Source organism: Urocitellus parryii, chromosome 3 (assembly GCF_045843805.1).
Source record: "Urocitellus parryii isolate mUroPar1 chromosome 3, mUroPar1.hap1, whole genome shotgun sequence".
Classification (NCBI taxonomy): Eukaryota; Metazoa; Chordata; class Mammalia; order Rodentia; family Sciuridae; genus Urocitellus; species Urocitellus parryii.
This window is the reverse complement of record NC_135533.1, coordinates 12,467,447-12,480,946: the sequence shown is the minus strand read 5'-3', so window position 1 is coordinate 12,480,946 and position 13,500 is coordinate 12,467,447. Positions and strand designations below refer to the sequence as shown.

General features: G+C 40.6%; 1 protein-coding gene across 1 annotated transcript in view; it reads left to right on the top strand.

Annotated features, from left to right (window-relative positions):
• The window catches only part of Mgam (maltase-glucoamylase), a 176,314-nt gene that overhangs the window by 130,921 nt on the left and 31,893 nt on the right, over positions 1-13,500 (top strand). The window contains exons 80-89 of the mRNA XM_077795894.1: positions 1,517-1,651; positions 2,077-2,164; positions 2,516-2,654; positions 3,437-3,570; positions 3,692-3,726; positions 3,817-3,933; positions 4,315-4,463; positions 5,058-5,142; positions 6,097-6,153; positions 12,342-12,466. Of these exons, the coding sequence (XP_077652020.1) occupies positions 1,517-1,651; positions 2,077-2,164; positions 2,516-2,654; positions 3,437-3,570; positions 3,692-3,726; positions 3,817-3,933; positions 4,315-4,463; positions 5,058-5,142; positions 6,097-6,153; positions 12,342-12,466 (1,064 nt within the window). The remainder of the gene's footprint in view (positions 1-1,516; positions 1,652-2,076; positions 2,165-2,515; positions 2,655-3,436; positions 3,571-3,691; positions 3,727-3,816; positions 3,934-4,314; positions 4,464-5,057; positions 5,143-6,096; positions 6,154-12,341; positions 12,467-13,500) is intronic.

Genomic DNA, 13,500 nt, shown 5'->3' with positions numbered 1-13,500 from the left:
ATAAGTAATTCTGAGGGCTTTTGTGCAGATGTGAACATCACAGTTTGAGGACAGAAGCAATATGGCAAGAGTTGAATTTGGATAGCACTTTGGTGAAGGGGAGGGAATTTTTACTACATGGGTAAGGATCATTACAGCAGCATTTAGGAAAGTTAGCAAACCATGGTTGGGCTGATTTACCATGTGTATTCTACAGGAGATACAGTTCTGTATCTCAAACAGCTGATCATGATTCATTTCTTTAATCCCCACTCTCCACATACACCATGGTTTCTGACATGGCCATAGCTGGAGCTCTGTTTGTGATGAAAGATTCTGTGTGCATTTCCATACTTTTCTATTTCCCTTTCCTAACAAAGGAATTCAAACTTCTCAGTGATATGGCCTCTTGCCCTTTCTGTCGCCTGTGAACCAGACCTGTGCATGATGATCCATTACTGTTTTCTTATTGGTGTTCCTCATTTGACTTTTATCTAGATCTATGGATCCCAATCACCACTTTTGCATTATTCGAGAAACTTGAGCTTGCCTATACCAAGTCCTCTTTGGGGATTCTTCCTATTCTCCAGCATTATTTATCTCATTACATCATATGAGGCAGAGTTTACCACAGAGGAGGCTCAATTGTTTTGAGATACACCAAGGATCAGAGTGTTTTCTAACAAACAACATAGAATATATACACATTCATGCATATTTGCTGCTACTGAGTGATGTTCTTCCCAAATTAAACACTGAAAATTTATTATCATTCTCTTATTCTTATGACAGTTTCTAAGCTCTGCATTGTAGTGATCATAAAGACCAATCAAAAGTGTATAAGACAAAGTCTTTGATCTAAAAACCTTACAAACTATTTAAGAACTGATATGTGAATCCACTTTCCATGCTAAGTTGAAGACATTGCTTTTCCTGCTTGATCAATGAAGCAGAAAAGGAGACATTTATTGAGGTTCCTCCTTAAATTCTTCCATATTATGTTACACACAACAGCAATGCTCACATGATTCTGAAGCCACAGAACACTAATGAATGCCAGTCTAATGTCATGAAATGTAATCTCTCCCCTCTCCCATGTTGCCAGTGGATATGACACATTGCCATGCAACCTGTCGTTGCCTTTCCTCTGGTACAGTGCCTGTGGTGTCCCCTTTCCAGCTACAGTTGTTCCCTGGCCCCTGCAGGATCTTTGGGAGAGCTTAGGGAAAGGCAGGATAGAAAGTGCAGGTTGGGAATCTGAAGCTGGGGATAGTGAGTCAGGTTGTGAATTGATAGCAATCATGATGGCATGAAAGGGAAACAGATTATGGACATTTTCAAATGTGTAAAATTCATCCATAATTCTCCTTATTGCCCTCAATGTATTTTCAATAATCAAGAATATAAGATAGGCTCTATTGAGATTTTCACTCTGCCCTAATGTAGTACAAGTCTTTTCATTAATTAGGTTCTTCAAAAGTGCCTGTTGCTGTCTGACATATTCGTTTGGGACAGTGAATTATATATGTTTTTATAGGAATACCGAGCTTATGTGGCCTTCCCAGACTTTTTCCGTACTTCAACTGCCTTATGGTGGAAGAGAGAAATTGCAGAACTGTACAACAATCCAGAGAATCCAGAGAGGAGCTTGAAGTTTGATGGCATGTGGATTGTAAGTGTGTGTGTGTGTTTAACTTGGTGTGATTTACCATATGAAAGTCAGACTTTTAATCAAGGTGATAGTAAACTTCTGAGAAAGACTTTGGATATGTTATGCTGCATTTCCTGAACTGATATTCCTTGTAGCTTTGTAACTCACTCTGTCAGACCTCTAGGGAGATTGCCAAGATTGCCTCAGAAACTTGTTTACCCCGAAGGAGTGTTGTTTTGATCTTCTATACAGTCATCCTTTAGGGATCAATTATTTTTTTAGCCAATTCTTATCTGGATTTGATGAGCCTGACTGCGCAAGCACGCATACCAGTACCCACAAGCAGGTGTACTGGTGTGAATGATGTATTCACCACTCCCTTGACTCTCAATTGACAACAAGTCTCTCAGTTAAGAGTAAGCAGTGTCTGTGTCTGACATTTCTAGGATATGAATGAACCAGCGAGCTTTGTGAATGGGGCTGTTCCTTCAGGCTGCAGTGATGCCAGTCTGAACCGTCCTCCCTACATGCCACGTAAGGACCCTTGGGCTTCCCATGGCTTGATGGAAGATGGAAGATAATCATTGTTTGAGCTCAGCAGCCAGAGTTTTTCCCTGACCAGCAGAACCCTATAAGTTTCCTCGTTTATTGGTGACCAGAAACTAACATTTCAAGTCCCTTACCAAACTTATCGCTGCAAGTGTCTCGATCTTTGGGCAAATTTTCTGAATTTGTCTAGAAAGCCCTTTTCTTAGTTATGATCCCATGATTGGGGCCATTGTGAAGTCAAGTCCATCTTAAGATGTGAAGTTAAATGCCTTGAGGAGAGGTCAGGGACTAAAAGGCTCAGGGCTGGTTTTCACCTTCCCAAATCTTTTCCCTCAGATCTGGAGGCCAGGGACCGGGGCCTAAGCAGCAAGACCCTGTGCATGGAGAGTGAGCAGATCCTTCCAGATGGCTCCCGTGTGCGACATTATGATGTGCACAGCCTGTATGGGTGGTCCCAGACCAGACCCACATATGAGTGAGTCACTGTTTTCCTTCTCCAGTGGGCTCAGCCTGTGGGGACACATAGTGCTGGGAATTTTTATTTTTCATAGCAATCTCATGGCAAGATTGAAGAACATTTAGTGGTAACTCTGTCACAATTTTTATTTTTGCAACAAATAGTCCTTAACCATGGGGCCAGACCCTGTGAGTAGAAGTAGGAGGTCAACTTTCAATAGGATATTGTCCCATAAGTGAGAAACTAGTAGTTCTGTTTGGGGAGACTCATGTGATGGCACCAGTTAGTATTACACAGTGCAGTTGCTTCTTTAAATGCATTAGTTGTGTGAGGTAAAGAGAACATAAGGACTGTACATATCTCACCTTTTCTTCAACAGTAAAACTTCTATATCAGCATATTTTTTCCATTTTTAATGTATAGTAAAGGGATCTTCTGTGGAATTAAACTCAATGAATATTAGAAATTTTCCTAAGAAAAATCCCATAAAGTGATATTCTCTCCTATTCCTCAAATACAAATAACCAAGAGTTAATAAATAAGTGGCAGGATTCAGTGATTTCTTACTCTCTGGGTAACCAGTGGGTCTGAAACATGGTGATATCCCTGTTAAGACACCATGAAGGTGTGTTGTGTCCATCGGTCAATAGGACCCTCTCCATTGCTCACTCTCCAATATTCCCGCCATTCACGTAACCAACATTTTGTTACCATGTCCTGTGTTGTTTTCATGGAAAGGGAAGCCCTATTCCATTCTTCTTGCTGTGCCTCAATTCACCTGTACATTCCCCTCCTACCAGAGCTGTGCAGGAGGTGACTGGACAGCGAGGGATCGTCATCACCCGCTCCACATTCCCCTCCTCTGGCCGCTGGGGAGGACACTGGCTGGGAGACAACACTGCCGCATGGGACCAGCTGAAGAAATCTATCATTGGTGTGTGGCTTGTTCCCAGGGGCCTCTGCTGCAGGGAAGGGAGCTGGTGGCCTTGGGAAAGGAGGGAGGAGAGGGCAGGGCACACACATGCCTCTCCTGACAGCCGTGGTTCTCATTGCAGGCATGATGGAGTTCAGCCTCTTTGGCATCTCCTATGTAAGTGACCTTTGCTCCTCTCATCCCTAAGAGGACACTGACACCCCTGAGCAATCACCCACAGGCTGGTTTCATTTCCTCTGGTTTCAGACGGGAGCAGATATCTGTGGGTTCTTCCAAGATGCTGAGTATGAGATGTGTGCTCGCTGGATGCAGCTGGGAGCCTTTTACCCCTTCTCCAGGAACCACAACACCATTGGCACCAGGGTAGGACCTTCCTCCTTCCTCACGTGCTTTGCCTCACATGCTGTGCAGCCTTCACCTTGGAGTCCCAGTCCAGGCCATCTTTGTTCCTGGGAGATTTTCAAAGCCATCAAAGCTCCTCACAATTGCCAAAATACTCAGGATTATCAGAGGATTCTTTAGGTGTAGCACGGATTGCTCCAAGTATATCCCTGAAGTGTTTCTTTGGCAAAGTTCCATGAGGTCTTCTGGAAGATCCTCACTGACTATTATCAGACTATTAATTGTATTTAATCACCTTTATCTTAGCTGTGTGTGATGTACTTGGGTCAATCTTTCCTTTATTTTCTTGGTTCCCTAGGGTCCCTGGGTTGGGCTCTCAACACCTTTGTTTTTATTCCTTAGAGACAAGACCCTGTGTCCTGGGATGCTGCCTTTGTGAATATTTCCAGGAGTGTGATGGAGACCCGATACACCCTGTTGCCATATCTGTACACCTTGATGTTCAAGGCCCACACGGAGGGCAGCACTGTGGTTCGGCCTCTTCTGCACGAGTCAGTGTCCAGCTGGGGTCCCAGGGACTGATGCATAGTTTAGTTGGTTTTGTAGGGTGGCAGTCAATGCAAACAACTCTTCCTAACAAAGTCATGATTTTATTTTTTTATAATTTCTCAAGGCAGAGACCCAACTTTTTTACCCTCTAGAGCACTCTGTTATTCACACTATGTGTCATTGAGGAGAGACTATTTATTGAGTGAAAAATATTTGAGAAGATGCCACACATCCTCATTTATTTCCTATTTGGCCACTCGGAGACTTCTCTCTCTGCTGTAGTTGTGTGTTTATGTGGACTAAAGTCAATATTAGTTGGAGTCACAAGAGAAGGCCCTGGTTGCCTTTTTTACATTTAGAAAGTGTCATGGGATGTGGTGGAGTATTTTTCAAGTAACCATTCATATCTGAACTGTTTTTGAGAGTCAGGAAAAATGACTTGTAGAGTTTTGAAGCCCGTATGTCCCTGATCAATCTATGCAAAGACTATGGATGACATAAGATGGAGTTGGATGTGAGAGTTGCCTCTGAACCTGAGTTGTTCCTTGGGGACTTGGGCTGGGACTCTGACTGTGACATCTTCTTACCCTTCCCAGGTTTGTGTCAGACCAGGTGACATGGGACATAGATGATCAATTCTTGCTGGGTCCAGCCTTCCTAGTCAGCCCTGTGCTGCAGGCTGTGAGTATGGAAGCCTCTGATGTGTGATGGATCTCAGGTGTGAGGGTATCAAATAGAGGCAGGAGAAGAAGCCTGGTGTGTGTAGATCCCGGGACATGAGTGATTGTTCTTGGTTTGTGTCTTCCTCTCCTTCTGAGCAGAAGTGCAGCATGTAGGTGTTCTGGCCTCGGTTCCTTTTTGTTGTAAGTTAGCCTAGCAGTTCAAGTTCATCAGATAATCAAGAAAAACTGCATCCTTATGATATGGCAAGATGCCATTTTTAGTTTATTGATGAAAATAAGGAGTCCAGGGATAGATGGAGCCTCAGTATGAAGAATTCATCACAGTCCTCTGTCACCATTGAAAGAGACTTTCCTGGAGAACCCCTAGCAGCATGTGAACATCAATGAATCTCTGATAGCCTTGCCTTGCTTCTGTGCAATGTCCTGCAGCCAGCAAAGACCATGTCTTCACTTCCCCTCATGGTAGCTTAGGATTCTGATTAAAACACCATAAATCTCACCTCCTCAAACTCTGACTCCAGATCCACATCTACCCCAAGTTGTTTATCTCTCTAGAGGGATATTTCTGTGAGCCTGTGAGCAAATCTAATTCTTATTAGTGACTTCCTGGATCTCCAAGGCTTATCTGAAAGTCCCTTGTGTTGGTACAGTGAACTTTACTGCATTTGAAAGGTGAAGTTTGAAGACTTACTCAGTAGTGCTGATCTTCAGGACACTAAGATAGATGGGTATCAGCCACCATTAATTAACTGGCCCTCTCCTGCCATATTGCTTACTAGGTTTCCAAAAACAGTGCCTCTTGAGCACCCATTGTTTGTGTTTGATTTCAGAGAGCTGTGATGAGTTGGTCAAATACAATCACTATTGCTCTACCCATTTTCTTATGCAAATTGTTTTCTATGTCTTAGATAACAACATCCACTGCTCATACCTTGTTTGTGTTTAATTTTAGAACGCCAGAAATGTCACTGCTTATTTCCCAGAAGCCCGCTGGTACGATTACTACACGGTAAGTTTTCCTCAATGTGTATTCAACTTGCAACATGGTAAGTTCAAAGATTTTAGATCTAACAGACCTCAGACAACAAGCTGGCTGTGTGGTCCTATAAAAGAAAATTTTAACCTTATAACCTCCGTTTTTTCTCCCCTAGATGGGCTATGACCACTCCTTCATTGAGAAATAGCACATATAATTTCTCACTCAGGGCCCAGCTTGTTGTGGGTGTTCATGCGAGTTTCTGTCTTTTCTTCTTCAGTCACTTGTCTGTGAGGGGAAACTAGATATTTCTTAAAATTGCATTGTAGCTTTTACTTTTCTCCTTTCCTGCTGCATTTCCCTAAGTATTAAGTTCTTTTATCTTCTCTATTTTTTAAAAATTTCTTCTTCTACAGTAAAGATGCTGAAATAAAAGTTAACACTATATTAATTACCTAAGTAAGTGGACTATGAGGTAGTGTATAAAGGACCTCAGACCTGAACCTCCACTTGCAAATCTAAGCAATGCACAGACATTGACCAAAGAAGCGGGGGAAGAAATTGGTCAGTTGTGTAGGGTTGGCCTGAGTCCCAAAGGATTCTTGAGAAAGACTGAGGAGTGTCCTCACACTGATGTCAGGCTTCCTCTTCTGACCTCCTGAGGAGAACCATGTGGGAGACTAGAAATGCGGGGTGGAAGGTGGGCAGCAACACATGTGCTGGCCCCTCTCATCCTAGGGATTGCAGTGGGATTGTGTGAACACAGGGTGAGGCAATGGAAGCACAGTCCTCTCTTCTATGTCTTGTGCAGCACTCATTCCTGTCTTCCCTTCTTTATTGCCTGTGGGTCTGTTCTTTGGGTGGCAACGTGTTTGGATTCTGCTGTGGGCTTTCCTGCCAGGACTTTCAGGGCAGAGAGCAGCCAACTTTGTTGTGTTGAGCTTAGCCTTGGCCCTGAGTGTGCATGTGGACTGTGCTATTCACTAACAGTTGTTTTAGTGTGTTGGGACTTTCTGCTGCAGGGCCTGGGGTAGGGTTAAACCAGGGAGGACCCTGGGTACCCAGTGTAGTGTGGCCTTCCATTGTGTGGATGAGCTTTACTGTGTGACCTGGGGTGTGAGGTCTTCCCTACATTTTGCACTTCTGGCATCTTCTGGCCCCTGCCTTACACAAGTGCCAAACACTGTACTGAGCTCTAGGTGTTAGAATTCTGGACACATTTCCCCTGATGCTTACTATGTAGAAGAGCTAATGCTTGCATTTATAAACCCTAATGCATTTGAAATAAGTATGTGTACCACATTAAAGAAAGTAAAATGTGAGAACTAAGAAAGAAATATCTAGAACGACTTTTTTCTAAAGAATTTTATTTCAGTGAGCAAATACACTTTCTTCTCAGCAGCCCATGGATCATTTACTAATATAGGCCATATACTATGCCACAAAGAAACTCTTAACAAACAAACAAAATCTCTGATAGAATAGAGATACTACCCTGTGTTCTCTCAGATTAGAATAGAATGAAATTAGAAATCAATTATAAAATAAGAAATAAAGTCTATTCCAACATCTGGAGACTAAACAATATGTTACTGAATGAACAAGGGTTACAGAAGATATCAACAAGGAGATCAAAACAATTTTAGAGGTGAATGAGAACACAGATACAATGTATCAAAATCTCTGGGACACTATTAAGGCAGTTCTAAGAAGAAAGTTCACTGCATGGAGTTCATTCCTTAAAAGAAGAAAAAGTCAACAAGTAAATGACTAACATTACATACCCTAGAAAAAGAAGAGCAAATCTACACCAAAAGAAGTAGAAATAATTAAGCTAGCAAATAATTAAAACCAGAGCTGAAATCAATGAAATTGAAACAAAATAAACAATTGAAAAAAATGACAGAACAAAAAGTTCCTTCTTTGAAAAAATAAATAAAATTGACTAACTCTTAGCCATGCTAATGAAGAGTAGGAGATAGAAAACTCAAATTACTAACATACGGGATGAAAAAGGAAGTATCACAACAGACACTACAGAAATATAGAAGATAATTAGGAATTATTTTGAAAACTTGTAGTTCAATAACTAGAAAATGTTGAAGACTTCAACAAATTTCTAGAATCATATAATTTTCCCAGATTGAATCAGGATGATGTACACAATTCAAACAGATCAATTACAAGCGATGAAATAGAAGATGCCATCAGAAGCCTACCAACCAAGAAAAGCCCAGGAGTGGATGGATACAGAACTGAGTTCTACAAGACCTTTAAAGAAGAACTATGCCAATACTCTTCATTTTATTTCAGGAAATTGAAAAAGAGGAAACACTTCTAAACTCATTCTATGAGGCCAATATCACCCTGATTCCAAAACCAGGCAAAGAGACATCAAGGAAAGAAATGTTCAGACCAATAACTCTAATGAACATAGATGCAAACATTCTCAATAAAATTCTGGCAAATCGAATACAAAAACATATCAAAAAGATAGTACACCACAATCAAGTGGGATCCATCCCAGGGATGCAAGTTTGGCTCAATATACAGAAATCAATAAATATAATTAATTCATCACTTCAATAGACTTAAAGATAAGAAGATAAGAATCATATGATCATCTCAATAGGGACTCAGAAAAAAAACCTTCAACAAAATACAACATCCCTTCATGTTCAAAACACTAGAAAAATTAGGGATAACAGAAACATATCTCAACATCATAAAGGCTTTCCATGCTAAGCCCCAGGCCAACATCATTCTAAATGCAGAAAAAATGAAGACATTTCTTCTAAAAACTGGAACAAGACAGGGATGCCCTCTTTCAGCACCTCTATTTAAAATAGTTCTTCGGACACTGGCCAGAGCAATTAGATAGATGAAAGAAATTAAAGGGATACACATAGGAAAAGAAAAACTCAAATTAGCACAATTTGCTGATGATATTATTCTATACCTAGAAGACCCAAAAATTCCACCAGAAAACTTCTAGAATTAGTAAATGAATTCAGCAATGTAGCAGTATTTAAAATCAACAGCCATAAATCAAATGCATTTCGGTATATCAATGACAAATCCCTAGAAAGGGAAATGAGGAAAACTACCCCATTTACAATTGTCTCAAAAAAATAAAATACTTGGGAATCAACTTAACAAAAGAGGTGAAAGATCTATATAATGAAAACTATGGAACCCTAAAGAAAGAAATCAAAGAAAGCCTTAGAAGATGGAAAGATCTACCTTGCTCTTATATAGGCAGAATTAATAGTATCAAAATGACCATACTTCCAAAAGCACTATCCATATTTAATGCAGTTCCAATCAAAATCCCAATGACATCCTTCAGAGAATAGAAAAAGCAATCATGAAATTCATCTGGAAAAATAAGAGACCCAGAATAGCAAAAGCAATCCTTAGCAGGAAGAGTGAAGCAGGTGGCATCACTATACCAGACATTAAACTATACTACAGAGCAATTGTAACAAAAACAGCATGGAATGGCACCAAAATAGACTGGTAGACCAATGGTACAGAATAGAGGATACAGAGACTAGCCAACAAAATTACAATTAAATTAGATGAAGGCACCAAAAAATGCATTGGAGAAAAGATATCCTTTTCAACAAACACTGCTGGGAAATCTGGAACTCAATATGCAACAAAATAAAATTAAACCCCTGTCTATCACCATGCAGAAAACTCAACTCAAAATGAATCAAAGACCTAGGAATAAAACCAGAAAATCTGCGTCTAATAGAAGAAAAAGTAGGCCCTAATCTTCATCATGTGGGATTAGGCCCCAACTTCCTTATTAAGACTCCTATAGCACAAGAATTAAAATCAAGAAACAATAAATAGGAAGGATTCAAACTAAAAAGTTTCTTCTCAGCAAAAGAAACAATCTGAGGTGAATAGAGAGCCTACATCTTGGGAACAAATTTTTACCCCTCACATCAGATATAGCACTAATCTCTAAGGTATATAAAGAACTCAAAAAGCTAAACACCAAAAAAAAAAAAAAACCCAAATATCCCAATCAATACATTGGCCAAGGACCTGAACAGAAACTTCTCAGAAGATGATATACAATCAATCAACTAATATATGAAGAAATGTTCATCATTGCTAGCAGTTATAGGAATACAAATCAAAACTACTCTAAGATTTCATCTCATTAAGAATGGCAGATATTATGAAGACAAACAACAATAAAAATAACAATAAGTGTTGGCAAGGATGTGGGGAAAAAGGCACACTCATACATTTGTTTTGGGACTCCAAATTGGTGCAGACAATATGGAAAGCAGTATGAAGATTCCTTGAAAAATTGGGAATGGAACCACCATTTGACCCAGTTATCCCTCTCCTTGGTCTATACCCAAAGGTCAGAGAAACAGCATACTACAGGGATACAGCCACATCAATGTTTATAGGAGCACAATTCATAATAGCTAAACTGTGGAACCAACCTAGATGCCCTTCAATAGATGAATGGATAAAAATATGGCATATATACACAATGGAATATTACTCAGTAATAAATGAGAATAAAATCATGGCATTTACAGGTAAATGGATGGAATTAGAGAAGATAATGCTAAGTGAAATTAGCCAATCCCAAATAATCAACTGCTGATTGTTTTCTCTCATATAAGGAGACTGATTCATAGTGGGATAGCGCTTGGAAGGATTGACGAACTCTAGATAAGGCAGAGGGGTAGGAGGGGAAGGGATGGGGAATGGGGTTAGAAATGATGGTGGAATGTGATGGACATCATTATCCAAAGTACATTTATGTAGACATGAATTGGTATGAATATACTTTGTATTCAACCAGAGATATAAAATGTTTTTGCTCTATATGTGTAATATGGATTGTAATGCATTCCCGTGTCATATAATAAAAAATAATAAAATAATAATTTTATTTATTTGTTTGTTTGTTTGTTTGTTTATGTGTGTATGTATTTTGTGGTGCTGGGGATGGAACACATGGCCTTTTACATTTGAGGGAAGCACTCTATCAACTGAGCTTTATCTCCAAGGCTAGAATAACTGCTTTTACCAAAGACTTTTAGTAGAATACAGCTCCAGCTAAAGAGGAGAATAACAAGGAATGAAATGGAAAGATAAAAGTTGATGCAGTAAGCTACTTAGAGAAAATGAACACTTTAATGTTTAATTAAAATAAATGTTCCCTGGTTGGGATTAATGAAGGAATGCCTCTTCAAATAATGTTCACATGTTTTGGACCCTATTCTTTGTTGTTCAGTAGATATTGGTGAAATCTGGCCCCCAGACAAATCTGGCTTTCAACTATTTGTAAATAAACTTTTAATGTATACATCATTTTATTTGTTTTCAATATCCACTCTGCTTGCCTCTATAGAACCATCCTTAGATGTTGTCTCCAAGGGGACATTTGTCAATGTGTGGCTTCATTTGGGAAATCATAAGTGGGGTAGAAGTAAGTGGCTTCTAGGGTTTGGTGGGTAGAAGTTGAAGATGCTGATAAACATCAAAAAGTACAGGGAAGCTTCACAATAAAGAATGATCTGGCCCCAAATGTCAGTAGTGCCAACACTAAGCAGCCCTGCTCTAGTTGAGAAAATGTGGAAGGTCCCCTGGGATTTCTAGAGATTGGTTCAGACAAGGGATCCACTCTCACATGAGAAGGATTAAGATGTCAATCATGAGCACTCAGGTATGGAGTAGAAGAAGAGGAATTACAAAGTATGTGAGCTCATTTTGATCTTTTCTGTCAAGTAGGAAGCAAAACTTTTGGTTAGGTGGGTGGGAGTGGAGACTGAGGAAAGATGGCCACTGAGGAGATACTTGGTGAAGGAGCAGTTGGAGACATGCAATTGTGGACAGTGTGTGAGTAATCAACAAGAGGTGAAGGAATGGCTGTGCAGCCTCCTGTAGCTGTGCTTTGTGTCTCAGAAAGAGGTTGTGGGTGAAGGTGGGCTGTTATCCACGCTAGGACCTCAAGTGAGATGTGCTGTAGACATACTGAAAGGCAGTAGACCCTCCTAGACATGAAGTAGCCCAACAGGACTTCACACAGCAGCTGAGGGAAGGCAGAAGGTTACCATTAGGTGGTGCTGAGTGCTGATGAGCAGGTAGCACGTTCAGTGGGGTACAGGAGGCTGCTTCCAGATGCACTGTTCAGGGCAGAATGTGTCCTCTCCCTTATCTTCTGTTTCCTCATCCCACAGGGTGCAAATACTAATGCCAGGGGAGTTTGGAAGGACCTAGCAGCACCTCTCAACCACATTAACCTTCATGTCCGTGGGGGCTACATCCTGCCCTTGCAGGAGCCTGCACTGAACACACACTTGAGGTGAGTACAGGGCTAGTGTTCCTCTTTACACACTGGTTCACTGCGACTTCTGATGGGCAACACCATCCCCCTCAAGGAGAAAGCAGTTTACCAAACTCGCTTTACTTTTTTTGTTTTTGCTCATTTGGTGATTTGTGTTTTGACATTTTTCAAATCATCCAATTCTGCATCCATCAGTGGACCAGAGGCTGCTGCAGCAGCATGTGGAGTGTGGGGAGCAGAGGTGCTGAGATGCGTCTATGGTGATAGGGTCACCACACTCTTCCTGGATTGCCCTCAGGTCTTTCTCAAGAAGATGTTGATCTGGGGCTGCACCCAGATAGATTTGAAAGATCATGACAATACCTGTATTCCTAAACCACCTGAATCTCTGAATTTCCACCATGGTAGCTAAAGAGGGCAACCTTCCTGGTTTTTATTCTCTTTAGATGTGTCTACTTATTTTCTTCCAAACCAAGAATGTTTTTAATTATACTTTTGTTGGAAAATATCTGGGATCAAGTAGTATTTCAATGGGTATGCACTCTAGAATATCTAATCCACCATCCTCTGGGACTGTCATTCTGGAGTGCTATCAGCTCTCACCTATTGTGTCACTGTTATTTTTCTGCTTCAGTATTTTGGTGACTGTCTCTGATGTGTATTATAATGAAGGCCAAAGAAGTTATGACTTTGGATTTATTTATATGTGTGTCCTATACTTCTTGACAGTGACTGATTAACACTTGCACAGAGAACGAGAGTGGGCAAGTGTGCTATCCTAGAACCAAACCTGTGTAGTGAAGGCTGAAGTGTGAAAGAACACACTAGGGTACATAAGGCCAGGGAGGGGCACATGATGAGCCAGAGTTCAGCAGCGAGTCCAGAGGCATGGGGCCATGAGGAGATGCCTACAGAAATGGCTTTGTTCCTGCCTTCTTATTCTCTACTTCCAGCACTGTGCACCATCTCTTTGGGCATTGTGTTATGCTCCCGTTTCTACATTATAAGGCAAATGTTAGAATGATTTTCTTTTTCTATCAACACAAATAATA